We start from the raw sequence: 15,622 nt of genomic DNA, 5'->3' as shown, positions 1-15,622 counted from the left end.
ATCTTAAAAAGGGTTTCATTATGTTTGCTTTGCATTGAAATACTCTAACAGCCACTATAAAATATTCAATTTCTGGAAGCTGCTGAGTGAAGTCTGTACATCCAGAAAGTTGTTTCCTCTGCGTAGCTTCAAACAGCAATAACAGTTATTATTGACCTCTAGACTTCAACATTTACTCCATAAGTTATCCAACTGATGATCCAAGAATAGGACCCACAGCAAATAGAAACCTTGTGCCATTTTCACGATACACTCTGATACCATGATGAACTTTTCTTTACTAGAGAAGTGAATCCGACTGAACAGTGACCGACTCTCTAGAGGAAATATCCCATGTGGCCCCGACTTCCAGATGGCAGTAACGCTGCTAAAAAAGGGCAATTTTGAGTTTTGGGTTAAGTTAATACAAGAAATGATGTGACTGAAATAGTTCCAGACAAATCACACACACACACACACACACACACACAAGGTCAGTTAGATCACAAGGCCGTTACCCCTGTGTGGTCTATTCGGGGGTCTGAGAAGTGTTTTACGTCCTGCCTGCTTCTTTGTGGAAATTACTGGAGCAAAAGTCAAAGTCACACAGGATTCATCACTGGAAACCACGGAGGACTCTGCATAACAAATCGGATCCATAAGAACAACAACACAACATATCAGCCTGGTCCTGTTTGACCATTAATGGTCATAAACATGAACCAGTCTGAGCTTAGTGCGCAGGAATGTTCGCCACTTATAAGGACAAACTGCAGCTGGGCAGCTGTTGACTTTGTGATAGAACAGTAATTTGCCATAACGTGAACCACTGAGGTTAATCTCAATCGAAAGTGAATGATTACGTCATATAAAACACATTTATGAGGTGAACATATTATAATAATATAACACTTTTTTAATGATTGAGGTGAATTAGAAGTCTTTGAAATGATACCAATTAAAAAGAAGGTGATGAACAGAAAAAGATCACCTGATGAGTGATTATTAACAACTGAGGTATGGATTTACCTTAAAGGAATAGTTTGACATTTCACTTTCTTACAGAGTAAGCTGAGAAGATTGACACCACTCACATGTCTAAATGGTAAATATGAGGCTACAGCTATCTTATATTAGCTTAGCATAAAACCTGTCCAGCACCTCTAAAGCTCACTAGCAAACATCCAAGATATGACCTGTCATATCGCAACTATTTAAATGTTTTGATTGTGGTTTCTTTCGTCGGATGTTTGAGCTTCACTGTGCAGAGTTTGACACTAGAAGGCTGTTTTCGCCTTCATCTGCTGAAGGGAGAAAGTTTCTCTTCTCACTTTAAATCTAAAAAGTTCAAGTCGTGCACCCACCAGCAGGATTTGGTGGGTGCACGACTCAGCGCAAACACTGAGAATGAACTTTACAGTTAAGTAGGAGGAGACATCTTACATCCGGCAGTTAAACTGTTGATTTGCATATTGATAGTCTGGAATTTTTAATGAGGGAGAAAGAGAACATATCATTTTAACAAGGTAATTGAACTTTACGGGGGGGAAAGAACCATATTAGACACATTAATATTCAAAGCAGAGTATTTTTTACATATCTTAAAGCATGTCTGGAAGGGATCTTTAAGTCATTTTTTTAAGCAAAGTTGCCAAAAATATCTCATATGACTCATATAGAACATTTTATGGACAAAATGATTAATCAAAAAAAACAACAAAAAAACAATTGGCAGATTAATTGATAATTAAAATAATTGTTGCAGCCCTAATATTTAACATGAGAGGTATCAATCTTCTCATCACTTTCTCTGCAAGAACGCAAATAACTGTATTTCCCAAAATATCACACAACTCCTTCAAAAGAAAACCAGATGGAGAGGGCTCTATAGGCTTTGAAACAACAAAGATGTGAATTTTTCTTCACGGCTCTGAGTCCTAAAGTTAAAACCTTTCCCTCGGTGCGTCTCTAAAGGGCAGAAGCACAGGAGAGATGACAGGCTGCGGCCTACCAGGACACCTGAGCCTGCATTTACCCTGCAGGCGCGCAAACACCCTCGATTACACAGAGACAAACACACACACGCGCGCACCACTCATTTATATTGCATGAGAAAAAGAGAGGCAGTCTACATAGGTGGTTATAGGATCCTCCCATCGGGAACAGTAGGTGATTCCCTCGGTAACTCCAGTCGTCACACCCTGCAGGCGCTTTGCTGCACGGCTGACAAACAATACTGCCGTCTTGCTGTCGAACACATCTGATTACGCAACATATATACTGTATTATCTCTGGTGTCTTTATGTCTTTGAGATGATACATCAGATAAAAATGAAATCCAGTCTTAAACACTGACAGACAGACGATAGAGGATGAAAAAGGAGGAAGGCCGTTTGATCGAAGAGCTCTTTTCATCAGCTTGTCAGCGTTGACTGACAGCGGCATAAAGCCTCCGCTGATCTTCCTCGCTCACGAATTCACACGCTCACCAGTGAAAACAGCAGGTTAAACAGTATAGAATATCCCCCTGCATTGTGTCCCACCTTTTCAGTCTCTCTCAGCCTTGTTAAAAAAGCAACCTGGGTGAACAGAATACCAACGACAGGACAGGCTGTGTGCATGTGTGTGTGTGTGTACATCTGAGATTAGCAGTCTGCAGTGAGCGGATCAGAAACCTGAACCCTGACACGTCTATCTGCAGCGGACAAGCAAATAACGAGAGACCGGCAACGCTGGAGACAGACGTTCAGTGTTTATTAACAGAGTATTTACAGTCATGGTGAAAAACAAGAGAGGGCAGCGTGTTGATGTGTGTCACTGTGAATCCTTGTAGAGTACATTCGCCACCAGTGCTCTCACTGCTGCTGGGTCCTCAGCATCTGTAGGGGGAGAAAACACAAATGTGGCAATGACCCTTTACATGAGACACTTTGTGACCAGATGAACCTTATCGGGATTTCTCAACAGTTAAAACTTCTGTGATAGGAATTATATCAGTCATTTCCACTGACACAGTATAGCTTGTTTGTTTTAGTGATTTTTCCTTCCCAGCTTGACTGTCAGGGTCAACAGGCTGGTGGTCGATACGCAGGTGACGTTTTATTTAAAGGATATCTTTAGCCATTTTCTACATTTTTCTTACTGTCAACAAATCTCACATGTAGAGTCAAACCACCAATGAACTCATCTACTTACAAGTATTGTGTGTGTGTATCCAAAGCCTGATATATCTCACTCCTCTGTGCCGTAGACCTCTGCTGTTGTCCAAAAACTATTAAAAACACCTCAGTGAGTCACACGGCTGCACTGGGTGACATGTTCCTTCACCACAAAAGATTACGGTCATGGTAGTTTGTTTAGAAACAGCTCCAAAGACTAATAATAGCGATTTTCAGTCTCAGGAGAGTAGTTCTGTGTAAGGCAGACGCTACTGAGCATGTGCAGCAGCTTCACTAGCTTGTTGTGCTACATATCACAACCTCTTCACTTTGTATTACAGTGTAAATTCCTAAAAGAACTTCAGTATTTGTAAAAAAGCATTTTTACATTGTGGTATTACTATTTTTACTTGAAGAATCTGAATATTTCTGGAAATGTTGCCATCGCTTCTCTTTCGACATCCAGTAAAATATCTAAATATACAGTATATTCCTTATGCAATGCACAATTCTCTCAAGCCGAACTAGCTGACGATTGAACTCAAATTCGAGACGATGAGCACATAGGAGAAGCCGTCCATCTTTAGAAACCTTCTCTGGCTGTGATGGAGACCCGGCAGACTCTTCATAATTACCCTTTGGCTAAAGGGCGGTTATGAAGGTGAGCGAACAGCAGGGAAGAGCCTCGGAGCTGCTGCTGCTGACATTTCTGGGAAGTCAGGAGGGCGAGGCAGCAAACACAGCTAACAATTTCAGTATAGAGTTGCACATTTCAAATATTGTGTTCACTGTGGCTTTAAACTGAGATTATAACCTTTTTTAAGCTTTTTTTAACTGCATATGAAGCTCATTTTTGACCTGTTTGTGATAGAAGTCTGGTTGCCTAAATCACAGGTTGACTTCTGACATGTATATACAGTGCAATGCTAAATGTCCCCTCCCCCACACTCTACATATCAGACACATTTTTACACAATTATTTGTCCTTAATTATGTCTTTTTCTTCTGACAGCCCCCCTCCTCCTCTTCCATCTATCTCTTTTTCTTGTCCAGAGGCTGCTACATCAGACATTTTCCACAGCGGGTTAGGAAACAAGCCTGTGAAATCACAGTCAAAAGAAACAACAACAGTCCCAGAGGTTGAATTATTAACACAGGCAGCAGGAAGCTAACACGACCACCGGGCTTTAAAAGAAACAAATCAGCTGCAGGAAACTGTGTTTTTCTTTTTTTTAATCTGCAATGATAACGCTCCAACAAGTGCAGCTAATGTGTCATCATTTTTTCCCTCACTAAATAGGTTTCCACTCTTTCCACAGAGATTTATGACATGAAGCGGTTGACTAGCCGATAAGCCATGCGGACCAAACAGCAACGACTAATTTGTAATTTAATCAGATTCGTCTTCTCTTACAGGACATTTTTATTATTAACAGCATGAGCCAGAACTTGGTTACAGACGAAGAGAGATAGGCTGAATTAATATTCCGCTGCAAAAGGACATTAACGGACAAAGGAAATTAACAGGAAATAAATAACCGCTGTGAGCCTTCACGATGATAAGCGAAGTTACTGACTTAGTTAAACATGGTGTTAGTCAGGAGGAGGATTGCATTTGGAGGAATTCCTGCACACAATTTATCTGAGAGAGGAGGATGAAGAGAAAGAGTCAGAGAGCAGGTCTGTGTGTTTATAGATCACAGCTGCTCTAAAAATACTTCAGTATTATCAGCCCAGTCGACTAACAGGCTATAGATTTATATACATTTGGATGTAGAGAGGAAAACTCTCTGACCTCTTCCTGTGAGTGTATGTGCGGTTCATTTGTTAAATAGGACACATCCTGCACATTTCAAGCTCTATATTTATATTCTGGGGCTCTACCCGAATATTTTTGCATGATTTACAGTTCAAATGATCTTTATTTATCTTCTACTGGCTCTTTATGCAGCCGCCTCAGTTCAGCCTCTGTCTGAAACAGGCTGTTTTAGCTCCTGTCTCTTTAAGGCCCGCCTCCTGATGAGCCTACTCTCTTCTGATTGGTCAGCTGCCAGGAGCTCGAAAGGCCACATAAATAGGTGAGGAGGAAGTAGAAGTAGACATCGCAAACATTTTTTTTCCAAATACGTTCACCTCTAGTTTAGAACTTTGACCGTCCGACATCATAACAATATAAAAATAACAGAAAATCACAACTAGCGTGTTATGTCCCCTTTAAGTAGACAGCGGAAAATAAACATGCCAGCAAGCAGGATCTTGTTGTCTTTTTCCTCATCATTAGTATTCAAGTCAGGGTCCGAGTGTTATAACTGGACGGCAGACAAGTTGACTACAAATGGTCACAGTTGGTCTGCAGCGCAATCGCAACGACAAACAGAAGAGACGTCGGCTCGAATCTAATAGCGGACGCTCTAATCCGAACAGAATCAGCTTCCTACTCACCGACTCCCAGCGACTTCAGGTGGCTCTTGAACTCGGGTTTCTCCTCCAGGACCCGCAGCATGTTAGTGGACTCCATGCGCTCCAGCTGCACCTTCCAGTAGATGTAGATTTTGTGATTGAAGCTGACGTAAACGAGGCAGGGGCTGTTCTTACCCTCCTTACACGTATACTGACCTGCAACCAAAGATTACATGTAATACACACGTTTTTCACTCAATATGTGGCAGACAGTGTTGTGATACAGTGTGTTATATGAATCCTAATGAGCGTATCAGTAATCCTCTGCTGCCTGGCTACTAACATGAGCCTCTGTGGCGGGGCCGGCGTCCACACAAACAGAGAAACCAATCTAATCTGCTTTAATGATCGCACAGAGCAGGCAGAGAGCAGAGGGGAAGAGGAGGGAGAGTCGGCCTTGTGTGCCACAGGGTTGACTGTTTTCACACATACACACACACTCGGTACGTGCAAAAAAAAACCCCACAAAACCCCCCGTGAAATCAGGCCGCTCAAACAGACTCGTCTCTTTTTTTCTAATCCACTTACTACTGTACATGTCATATTAGCTCGCTCAAACAAACTGTGGCTTGTTCAAACACTGCAGAAAGGTTTGAAAGGACAGACAGAGAGAACGTAGGAGGAAGAGCGAGGAATCCGTAGCTCGACGTTGCCACCTACTGGTGCTAAGAGATGTGTGCATGTTTGCAATTCTACACGTTTACTGGTATTTACTGGTGTCAGACGATGAGATAAAAAAAATGAGGTTTCTAACCCGCACAGAAGGCGTTGACGTTCTCGTCGAACTGGAACCGCACTACTGTCCGATTGTGGTCGATGATGTAGGTTTGACCATCCCAGGCGCACGCCACCACCTCCTCTCTACCGTCGCCCTGGAAACAAACAAACATCCTCGTCTGTCATTCTCAAAACATTTGGAACCGCGCTCGATTTAAACAGTTAGTCAACTGACAGAAAATAACAAAAACTACTTTCATTTATGAAACAAAAAAACAAACAAACATCGTCTGGTTACAGTTAGTAAAATATGAAAATTAGCTGCTTTCTTTGTTTTTTCTCTAAATATATTTATGTTTTTGTCTGCTGGCCTGACACACAAGCAATGTAGAGATGTTTTCTTGAGATCTGGAAGCTTCTGTTGAACATTTTTCACTGTTTTCTGGCATCTAATAGTCTTTTTCAAAAAGCCTTTAGTTGTCTTTTTTCTTTTTCCAGTTTGGAAATATGTATAATTTGTTTATTTCACTCGTTTTTATCTTGTTTTATTTTGGGCTATCTATCTATGTCATTCTTAAACCTTTATCTGCCTGATTTTATTCAACTGAAGTGCTGAAATGTTTTAATCTTGATATTCTTGTGCAAAACTCATTGTAACTTTGTTTTAAAAGCTGTTTTATATATAAAGCTTCTACTTCTTCTTCTTATATCTTTATTAAATTCTTAATCTACCAATCAATTAAACGGAAAAACATCATCAACCGATAAACTGATATACGTAAACTCACAGTGACGTCGAGCTTCTGCAGAGCAAAGAGCTGATGATCCACCTGCACCGACCACAACAGCTGCTCTGAGCTGTCCATCAACTTCAGGGTTCCTTTAACACGTGAAGACAAAAACAGACAAGTACAAAATTAAAGAATAATACATTTTATTCCACATAATTATCAGCTGAAAACAGATTTTTGCTACCATTACGAGAAATAAAGAATAAATACTGCATTCAGTGCTCACTAAATTTGCTTTTCATGGCTCCTTTCATAAAAGAAATAAGTTTCTGTGACCGTGTGGCATTTTATTAAAAATGAAAATCACAATGAGAAGCCACAAATCTGTTATAAGAGCCAATATAATACAAAGAAAAGGGCAAAGAAATGAAATGAATTCAACCCTGAGTTCAGTTTCAAAAGAACACATCTTCCTGCCAAAAAGGTGAGAATAAGAGAACGAGAGGACTTATGACACCTCCGCGCTGTGGCATCCTTCACAAATAATCCCTGACGTTGTTGTCAACACAGCTGAAATACAGCTGGTAATAATATCTCTGTTCCTTGTGTACAATTTACTACACTCTAAATGTCTTTACGTCGGCTCACCGGAGTGTCAACGAGAGAGAGAGAGACTGTGAGAGTAACGTTGGCAGCCAGAACCCTTCAGTGATGATAATCCCACCGGTTCGCCTCTTCTTTATATATTGATGGACTCACCAGCTGCTCTGAGAGCCGTTTGCCAGTTATCTGCTGTTGGCAGGAGGATACCTCACATCGCAGGCGGCCAACTGCGCACGTTGCAGGCTTTACTACATCATCTCTGCTCTTAATACTTAATTAATACTACTCCTAAAACACCGAGGGGATCACGAGCCATATGGCGCTCACAAATGGAGGAAATGTTTTATTTTATGGGTCATTTCCCAGAAATATCTTGGACCGAATTTGGCCCTAATTTAAGGAGAGATAACTGTTCAGATGATACACTTCCACTTATTTAATTAATGTTGATGTATCTAAGAGAGTCTTTCAGTCAGAGCACAACAGGTCAGCTGAACATGAAAAAATGTATAATATGTCAACAGACAAATGCACAATTAAACATATATGAAGACATGAAGCTCACAGTAATAAATAAACAATGAATGGATATTCACAGGGGTTTAAACAGAGCTTTTCTCTTTATAAAACTAATTTTCTCTATCCTGGGTTCCAATTTACAGAGTTCTTTGAAGGAAACTTACTCGGAAATTATCAAGAAATTAAGTGTTACCCAAATTTTCATTTTAACCTTTTATATAAATACTTTCTGTTGACTGATAAGTTATTATTATGACTTACCATCTAAAGTGCAGAGAGCAAACAGCCCACATTTAGAAGATTCCTCTTTTGAGCCTGTTGAAAAACAGAGATCATCACATTTTCTTGAAGATATTCTGAGTTACATCTTCTTTTTCATATGATATAACTTATGAGTTACTAATATAAAGAAGTCTATTGTAACATAAAACCAGCTCACTAACTGGCAGAAGGTTTTAACCGTTTTGTACCTTTGCTGATGCTGCCGATGAGGTGAGTTGAAACATTCTTGTTGTGAATCCGCCCGGTGGTCAGGTGGAGAATTATATCTCTGGAAGGTCCTTCACTGTGAGAAGAGACATCAAAGCGTGTGGTTGATCACTGCTCTTTATATCTGTACGCCTATACCTGCTTTTTTTGTAACGGTGTGTACCTCCCAGGGGTGGCGGGGGCCTCCTCCCCGGAGCCGGAGGAGTCTTGTTGTGTCCAGGAACACAGCAGGATGGCGTAACCACAGCCTGGCTGCGACACCATCAGCTCCGGTAAACCTTCTGGACCAGGGTTCACTGACAGACTGTCCACCTGCAGCACAGACAATATCATTACACACTTGGGACTTAATGTTGTGTAATAAGCTACTAATCTTACATGTCAGTGTATATGAAACCTAAATACTCTATGATGAACATGAATAGCAACTTAATTTCTGTCATAAGGATACTCCGGTTTGGATGGAGCATGAAATAGATGCCTGTAGTCTCTGCGTACCGTCACGCTACAAAAAAACAACCCCCAGACCTTTCCACGAGGATAATTGCTATTGATCCAAATTCTAATTACTTTCCCAGACGTGTACAAATGTTAAATATGGCAAATAAATCTTCTAAACAAAACAAAAACAGAGAACACTGACCCTGCTATTAGCAGAGCCAACATAGCATTTAATTAATCAAACTGATGTTCAAGTAAAAGAACTGTGTTCCTCTATTATTCACTGCCTGAGACTAAAGAAAAACTTCAGGAATAAATGCCTGGTAAAACTGATTTGGACGACAGAAAAAAAAGATTATATTGTCTTACTATCATTCTGCATAAAGTCAGTAATACTCAGTTATCAACCAGCTAAACCAAACTAGCTCCTTTCAGATTTGCTCACATTTTCACTTAATACATGTCGTGTTAATAATTAATGTATCCTATTACTGTGATTCAGTTTGTACCAAACAAATGAAAACCATCGTGAGGGACTTCCTGTTGAGTACTGGTGTTACTTTCACTGTTGCAAACTACAGCTGCAACTAACATCATCCATTAACCTGCTGATCGTTTTCTTGATTAATCGCTTAAGTCTATAAAATGTCTCAGAGCCTGCGGTGGTGTCTTCAGTTTGCTTGTTTTGTCCGACCAACAGTCTAAAACTGTAAAATATGTTTTAATTTACTTTCACATAAACCAACAAAAGCAGCAAATCCTCACATTTGAGATGATGACCAGAGAATATTTGGCCCTTGTGCTTAAAAAATTACAGAAATGATAATTCAATTATCAAAATATTTGCCGATTAACTTTCTGTCGACAGACTATTTGTTTAATCGACTAATCACTGCAGCTCTAGTGTGAACGCTGACTGCTGAAGTGAAGGTTACCTGTCCTTCCAGAAGCCATTTCTTCAGCAGGACCAGTTGTCCAGATCCTATATCTGAACCATCAGACGGCTCCTCCCAACGGAAAGCTCGCACCACTCGGTCTGTGTAGCCCACCACCAGCTCACAGCGCCCGTCACCATCTCCAGTACAGACATGCACACACTGTAGTCAGATTTATATAAAAGGTATCAAATGAAGATATAATAAATAATAAAGTAAAACCAGAATTTACCAATATCACTGATGAGGATGACTTTGGTGTTGGCAGGAATATGTTGGGTGAAGAAGGGCCTCTGGTCTTCAAATGACAGGAATTCATGCTGGCTGGATGAATCTGATTTGCTCCCAGTTGCAGCTGTCAAGTCGAAGAGGTGAAACCATCCTTCTGCACCCACGGCCACCACCAAGTTCTGACAAACAGGAAAAACACATGACACAACAAAAATATTCACAATCTTTAACATCACATTGTTCTCTATTTTTTCATTAATTTCAGAGTCAAAGTAAAGTGCAAAGTAGGTTTGCATATACAAGGAATTTACCTTGCTGTTGTGGTGCATGACAGGCAAAATATACACAATATTAAGTAATCCTGAGTAACATAAAAAAGAAGCAAATTTACAATAATATATATATATATATTCTAAATGAGAATTTGCTTTTATATTACCCTTTTCCTGGTGAGTTTCGTACATTAGACCTCTGTAGGGTTGTTTACACCTTAAAAGATTACTCCACTAATTTAGCATTGCACTTCTATAACATTATCAGACTCACAATGGACAGCTTAAAGAAAAAAGTAATAAAATCGATGAAGCAGAACTGGAAATATCATCTTTTTTTTCTCCACGCATTCTTCTTTGTTGTAAACCTGGCGCTTACATTACCCACAATGCAACTGCTGGGTGTGTTAATAGAAGTGGCTAATGTAGCCTCTAGCAGAGATGAGGAGCGGGCTTTTCTATCTCCACACGTCTAGATTTTTTCATTTTCAAACTTGTGGTCTTCAGTCCCAACCACTGTCTTGAGGAAATTCATCAGATATTCCGCAGCTCCCTCTGGAGCCACAAAAGGCTTTAAACAGCTTTTCTTTTCACATACGCAGTAAACCCATCCTCCCATAAACAGACGATGATCTGTAAAATCCCCTTTCCTCTTTGAGTTCCCCTGTGTGAGTTACTGATGCCATATGTGGGTCATTGGTCCACCAGACCAGAGGTTTTCAAAGTGGGAGGTGGGAGTCCTCAGGGGGGCTCCAAATAGTTTCAGGGGAGGCTCAGTGAAGAAATATTAGCTATTACATTAGTTATTAAAAGGAGATCACGTAGAATAGCTGAAATGTGTGTAATTTGGTTAAAGAGATACAGTAGTTTTGGGGAATTTCCAGAGTAAGAAACTAATCAATGCCTTTGGAGAGACTTTTGTATGTATTCAGTGTAGCCTGAAGTTATGTCAAACAATAATATTAGGCTATCTTGGCACAACTGCTGAGTGTCTATGGGATCAAATAACATAATCATGATCCCATAGGCATCCAGGAATTGAGCGAAACTAAGCAAGTAAACTAAGGGGGGGGGCCTTTTTTTCTAAGCTTTGTCTGAGAGGAAGCCCAAAGTCTCAGACTCAGACTCTCAAGGTGTTAACACTACAGAGGTGAAATGCGAAACATCCTCAAGAATTTAAAACAAGTCCAGTTCATGACCTGGACTGTGGATCATCTCAGACTTACCTTCCCTTTGTTGCAGACGTCTCCAACTGCAACACAAGTCAGCTGGAAAATCAAAACACATGATGAGTAATGAGAAAAACATACACCACATATAATCATCAACCTTTAAAGTCCGTTTTTTTGTGGTTACTGTACCGACCATGCCCACACAGTGTCTTGTGATCCAGGGTTTGGAGTCATCATTCTTGTAAACAAGCAGCTTTCCACTGGTGTCCCCCACAACAAGCTCATTCAACTACAGTCAATGGAGACACAAGATGTTCATTTGACTACAATACAGAGCCAACAACTGTTTTTGTTCACCACCACTCTATAACCACTGTGTAAAATAATCGGATTGCTTTTGACATAATATAGGAAACATGATTAGAGACGTTAGAATTAGAATAAGAAAAGTTAGCTTCATTACCGAGTCGTTGTCTGCATCTCCCAGACAGATAGCATGAGGAAACAGAGTTCCCGAGAAATCCAAGCTGACACGCTGGACGTAGTTCAGGGAGCGCATATCTGCAGGCTGTGATGGTTTAAAACCGCTAAGTCACACTAAACATGAGTTTCTTCTTATAGCTAGCTAGATAGCTTATAGCAAGCTCCAAGACACGAGAAGCTAAACTAAACATTACATTAACTTACACAGCGCGACATAAGACCGCAGCCTTAGTACATAAATGCTTTTTAAAAATAGGCATTTTCAGAATTACTTTCAAGTCTTTATGTATATATTTTTTTTTATGGTTTAGCAGCGATATAGTTGTGAGCTCAGTTAACGAGCACGCTTTGCTAGTAAACAAAGTCATATGACCTGATTGAGTACGGTAGCTCAGTATAGACAAAATCAGTTTCGCGAAATTTACCACTACTTTCCCACTTTTACTGGTGCTGAGGTATTATTATTGTTTGGCTATGAAAGTGGGTGACTAATATGTATACAAAAAAACTATTAGGAATCGATGAAGTTTGATTGGCACCGTCCTTTAAGCCAACGGTTCTCAACCAGGGGTCCGGGGACCCCAGGGGACCTTGAAGGGGATCCCTGAAAAATGGGGAACATTTTAATTTCACTGTTATTTCAATTATTATAAGTTAGCCCAGTGAGAGAATGTATGAAAATGACTTTTCTGTTCACAGGTTTCTCTTCACTGTTAATCCTCCAAACTACAGTACAGACAGTTATGGAATAACTAAATCTTCTCAGATGGGATCCCTGAGACTACATCTTATCAAATACGGGTCCGCGGCCTGATGTCTATCAATATGGGGGTCTTTGATACCAAAAAGGTGGTTGAGAACCACTGGTTTAAGCGACATTAGCGGTGAACCAGTGCTATCTAGCGGCGACAGAGCGTAAAGTGCCTCGTATATTTACTCCCAGTGTTAAGTGCTACTGTTGTCCTCTAGAGTGCGATGTTCATTCACAACTGGTCATATCAGGCAGAAAGCATCACAGACAAGAGAGATGTGCTGTTCACACAAATATCACAGAGGAGGCAGAAATAAGAGAAGTTAATTAAAAAAAATGCCATAAAGTCGTTGCAACTATTTCGGAGGACGAAATGTATCTGTATAGTTATATTGTATGTGTTATATGATGTTTTCTTCATAAATTGCATATACTGTATATATGCCTAGGTCACTCAGTTGTATGCTCTGTGAATGGTATGAAAAACAAATAAAACGTTAATCACAAAAAAGGTCATTGTACCTTCAGTATAACTCGTGTTCCTGCAGGGTTAGACCTATAATGTCCTCAGCAAACTTCTGAATGTCTCCCCTCATATTTGTATGCTCTGTGTGTGCTGAAATGTTCACACCATGCACTAAAGTATGTGCATCCATTTTTAGAAAAGAAACTATTAAACCATAATCAATCCAATTCATTATATATAAAATGTATCACAGTTAATTCAGCCCAGTTTTACATCCATTTACAGCTATGTTGCCTTTGCTACAGTATTCAATAAAGTTAATATATGAAATTCCAACTCTTTTTGTGTGTTTTATGTCAGCTAACATGAGTTGTTGCTTTAAAAGTGCACTTCAGTACTAACATGACTCTTTATTCCCTCTGTGCACCTGCTGAAAGTAAACAAAACACTGTCAGAAAAACTGTTTTTAATAGCAAAGAAATTGAAAGATAATCCTCTACATCACACAGGGAGATTATCATCGGTGCTTATAAGTTTTTTTGTTTTATTATCCTCCTCCTATACAGCAAACTCTCTAAATAAAAGAGAAGGAGAAAAAAAGACAGAAAGTGGTTAAATGGGAACTCGGGCGCCCAGATGTCATATTAATTATTACACTCAGCTATGACTGGAAAGCCCCTCAAGTAAAGTGAGCGCCCTCACAGCCTCTGGAAGACCGCAGCGGAGAGAGAAAGTCCTTACAAAGCGCTAATTGGACTCTGGAAGCACACTGACAGGGCATGGATAGGTTTCAGAAAGCCTGGCGATGGTGAAGGGGTGCAGGGGGAGGCTGAATAGAACCCACGCTTCTTTTCTAAACTCTCTTGCTGGGCCAAAGAGAGAGAGAGAGAGAGAGAGAGAGAGAGAGAGAGAGAGAGAGAGAGAGAGAGAGAGAGAGGGAGGGAGAGTAAGGGGGAGGGAGGGAAAGAAAAGAAAGTATTGGTGGTGGGGGCTGGGGTTCCTCAATGCAAGCTTGATTTTGAATGCCACTGCCAACGCAGAAAAATTGCACAATTTATTACAATCCCCTCTTCAAGACGCGCGTGCACAGAGGCATAGAAATAAAGGAACACGCACGCACGCACGCACACACACACACACACACACACACACACACACACACACACACACACACACACACACACACGCATACAGGCTACATAAATGAATTTTACGCACGCACGGAATGACCCACCCAATCACATAGTGCGCACAAACTCAAAAACAATCTTAATTTCTGGCTTCTCTGTGTGTGTATGTGTGTGTGTGTTGTTGTTGTTGTTGTTGCACACACACACACACACACACACACACACACACACACACACACACACACACACACACACACACAGGGCATTAGGCTACAGTTTGGTCTTGGTTTTTTGTTCCCCCGTTGAAAGACATGTTTTATTATTCTGCACTTTTCAAAGCGACAATAATCGACAGAACACACCGCGTCGACGCTACTGTAACCATATCGGGTGTATCAAATCATACACAAAGCCTCCTGCAAACTGCTTCTTAGGGCCCCTCCGCAGATTTGCGCCCCTCCGTTCCGCCTCTGCGCTGCTGATGATCTGCTCTAATCAAAGTGGAAAATTCGGCCCTCTGATGCACAATGGTGCCTCAAATGAGAGGCATTCAGACGCGTCTGTAATGTTAACAATAAAACTAGACTGCGTTTGAGTTGAAACGCCACCGAGCAGCTGATTTACATGCAGAGCTCTCAGATAAACTCCAGCAAACCAAAGTAAAATAAATAAATAAATCTGAATCCTCGAGGTGAGCTGTCTTTCAGCACCACAGTTCGGTCCAAAGCAGGGGAAACCCACATATATGTACACTGTACAAAACGAGACTTTATTTATTTTATTTCTTACTCTGACGGATTTCTTCTGCTAGACTACATTAATCCTTTCATTTTTTCCATTCCTATCGACTGGAAGCCTCTTAATATACAATAAATGTATCATCTGTTCTTCCACAGGCTACAGAAACGCCGTTTTCGCTGTTTAACAGACTCGATTTGAGAACACAACCAGTGATAATGTTATTTATAATAATGTCACCTGTTGAAATGAGAGTGAGAATGAGAGAAACATATTTTCTGAACTCATTTTCCATCACCGACAGCTCGTGGGATGTTAGTCCAGTGAAGCACAAGAGCAAAAAAGTT

The 15,622-nt window shown here is 40.5% G+C and overlaps 1 protein-coding gene across 1 annotated transcript; it reads right to left on the bottom strand.

The window, feature by feature from the left end:
* Positions 1-2,716: 2,716 nt before the first annotated feature.
* On the bottom strand, positions 2,717-12,571 carry itfg2 (integrin alpha FG-GAP repeat containing 2). Its single transcript, XM_067581649.1, has 12 exons — positions 12,171-12,571; positions 11,901-11,996; positions 11,762-11,803; positions 10,265-10,442; positions 10,033-10,172; positions 8,820-8,968; positions 8,638-8,732; positions 8,429-8,482; positions 7,103-7,194; positions 6,352-6,469; positions 5,580-5,753; positions 2,717-2,858 (listed from the first exon to the last, which is right to left on the bottom strand). The coding sequence occupies exons 1-12, from the start codon at positions 12,264-12,266 to the stop codon at positions 2,794-2,796; spliced, it is 1,299 nt and encodes a 432-aa protein (XP_067437750.1). The 5' UTR covers positions 12,267-12,571; the 3' UTR covers positions 2,717-2,793.
* Positions 12,572-15,622: the final 3,051 nt, after the last annotated feature.

The sequence above is a fragment of the Thunnus thynnus genome, chromosome 23, assembly GCF_963924715.1.
Source record: "Thunnus thynnus chromosome 23, fThuThy2.1, whole genome shotgun sequence".
NCBI lineage: Eukaryota > Metazoa > Chordata > Actinopteri > Scombriformes > Scombridae > Thunnus > Thunnus thynnus.
The sequence above is the reverse complement of the archived record's forward strand: the minus strand, read 5'-3'. Positions and strand labels throughout refer to the sequence as shown.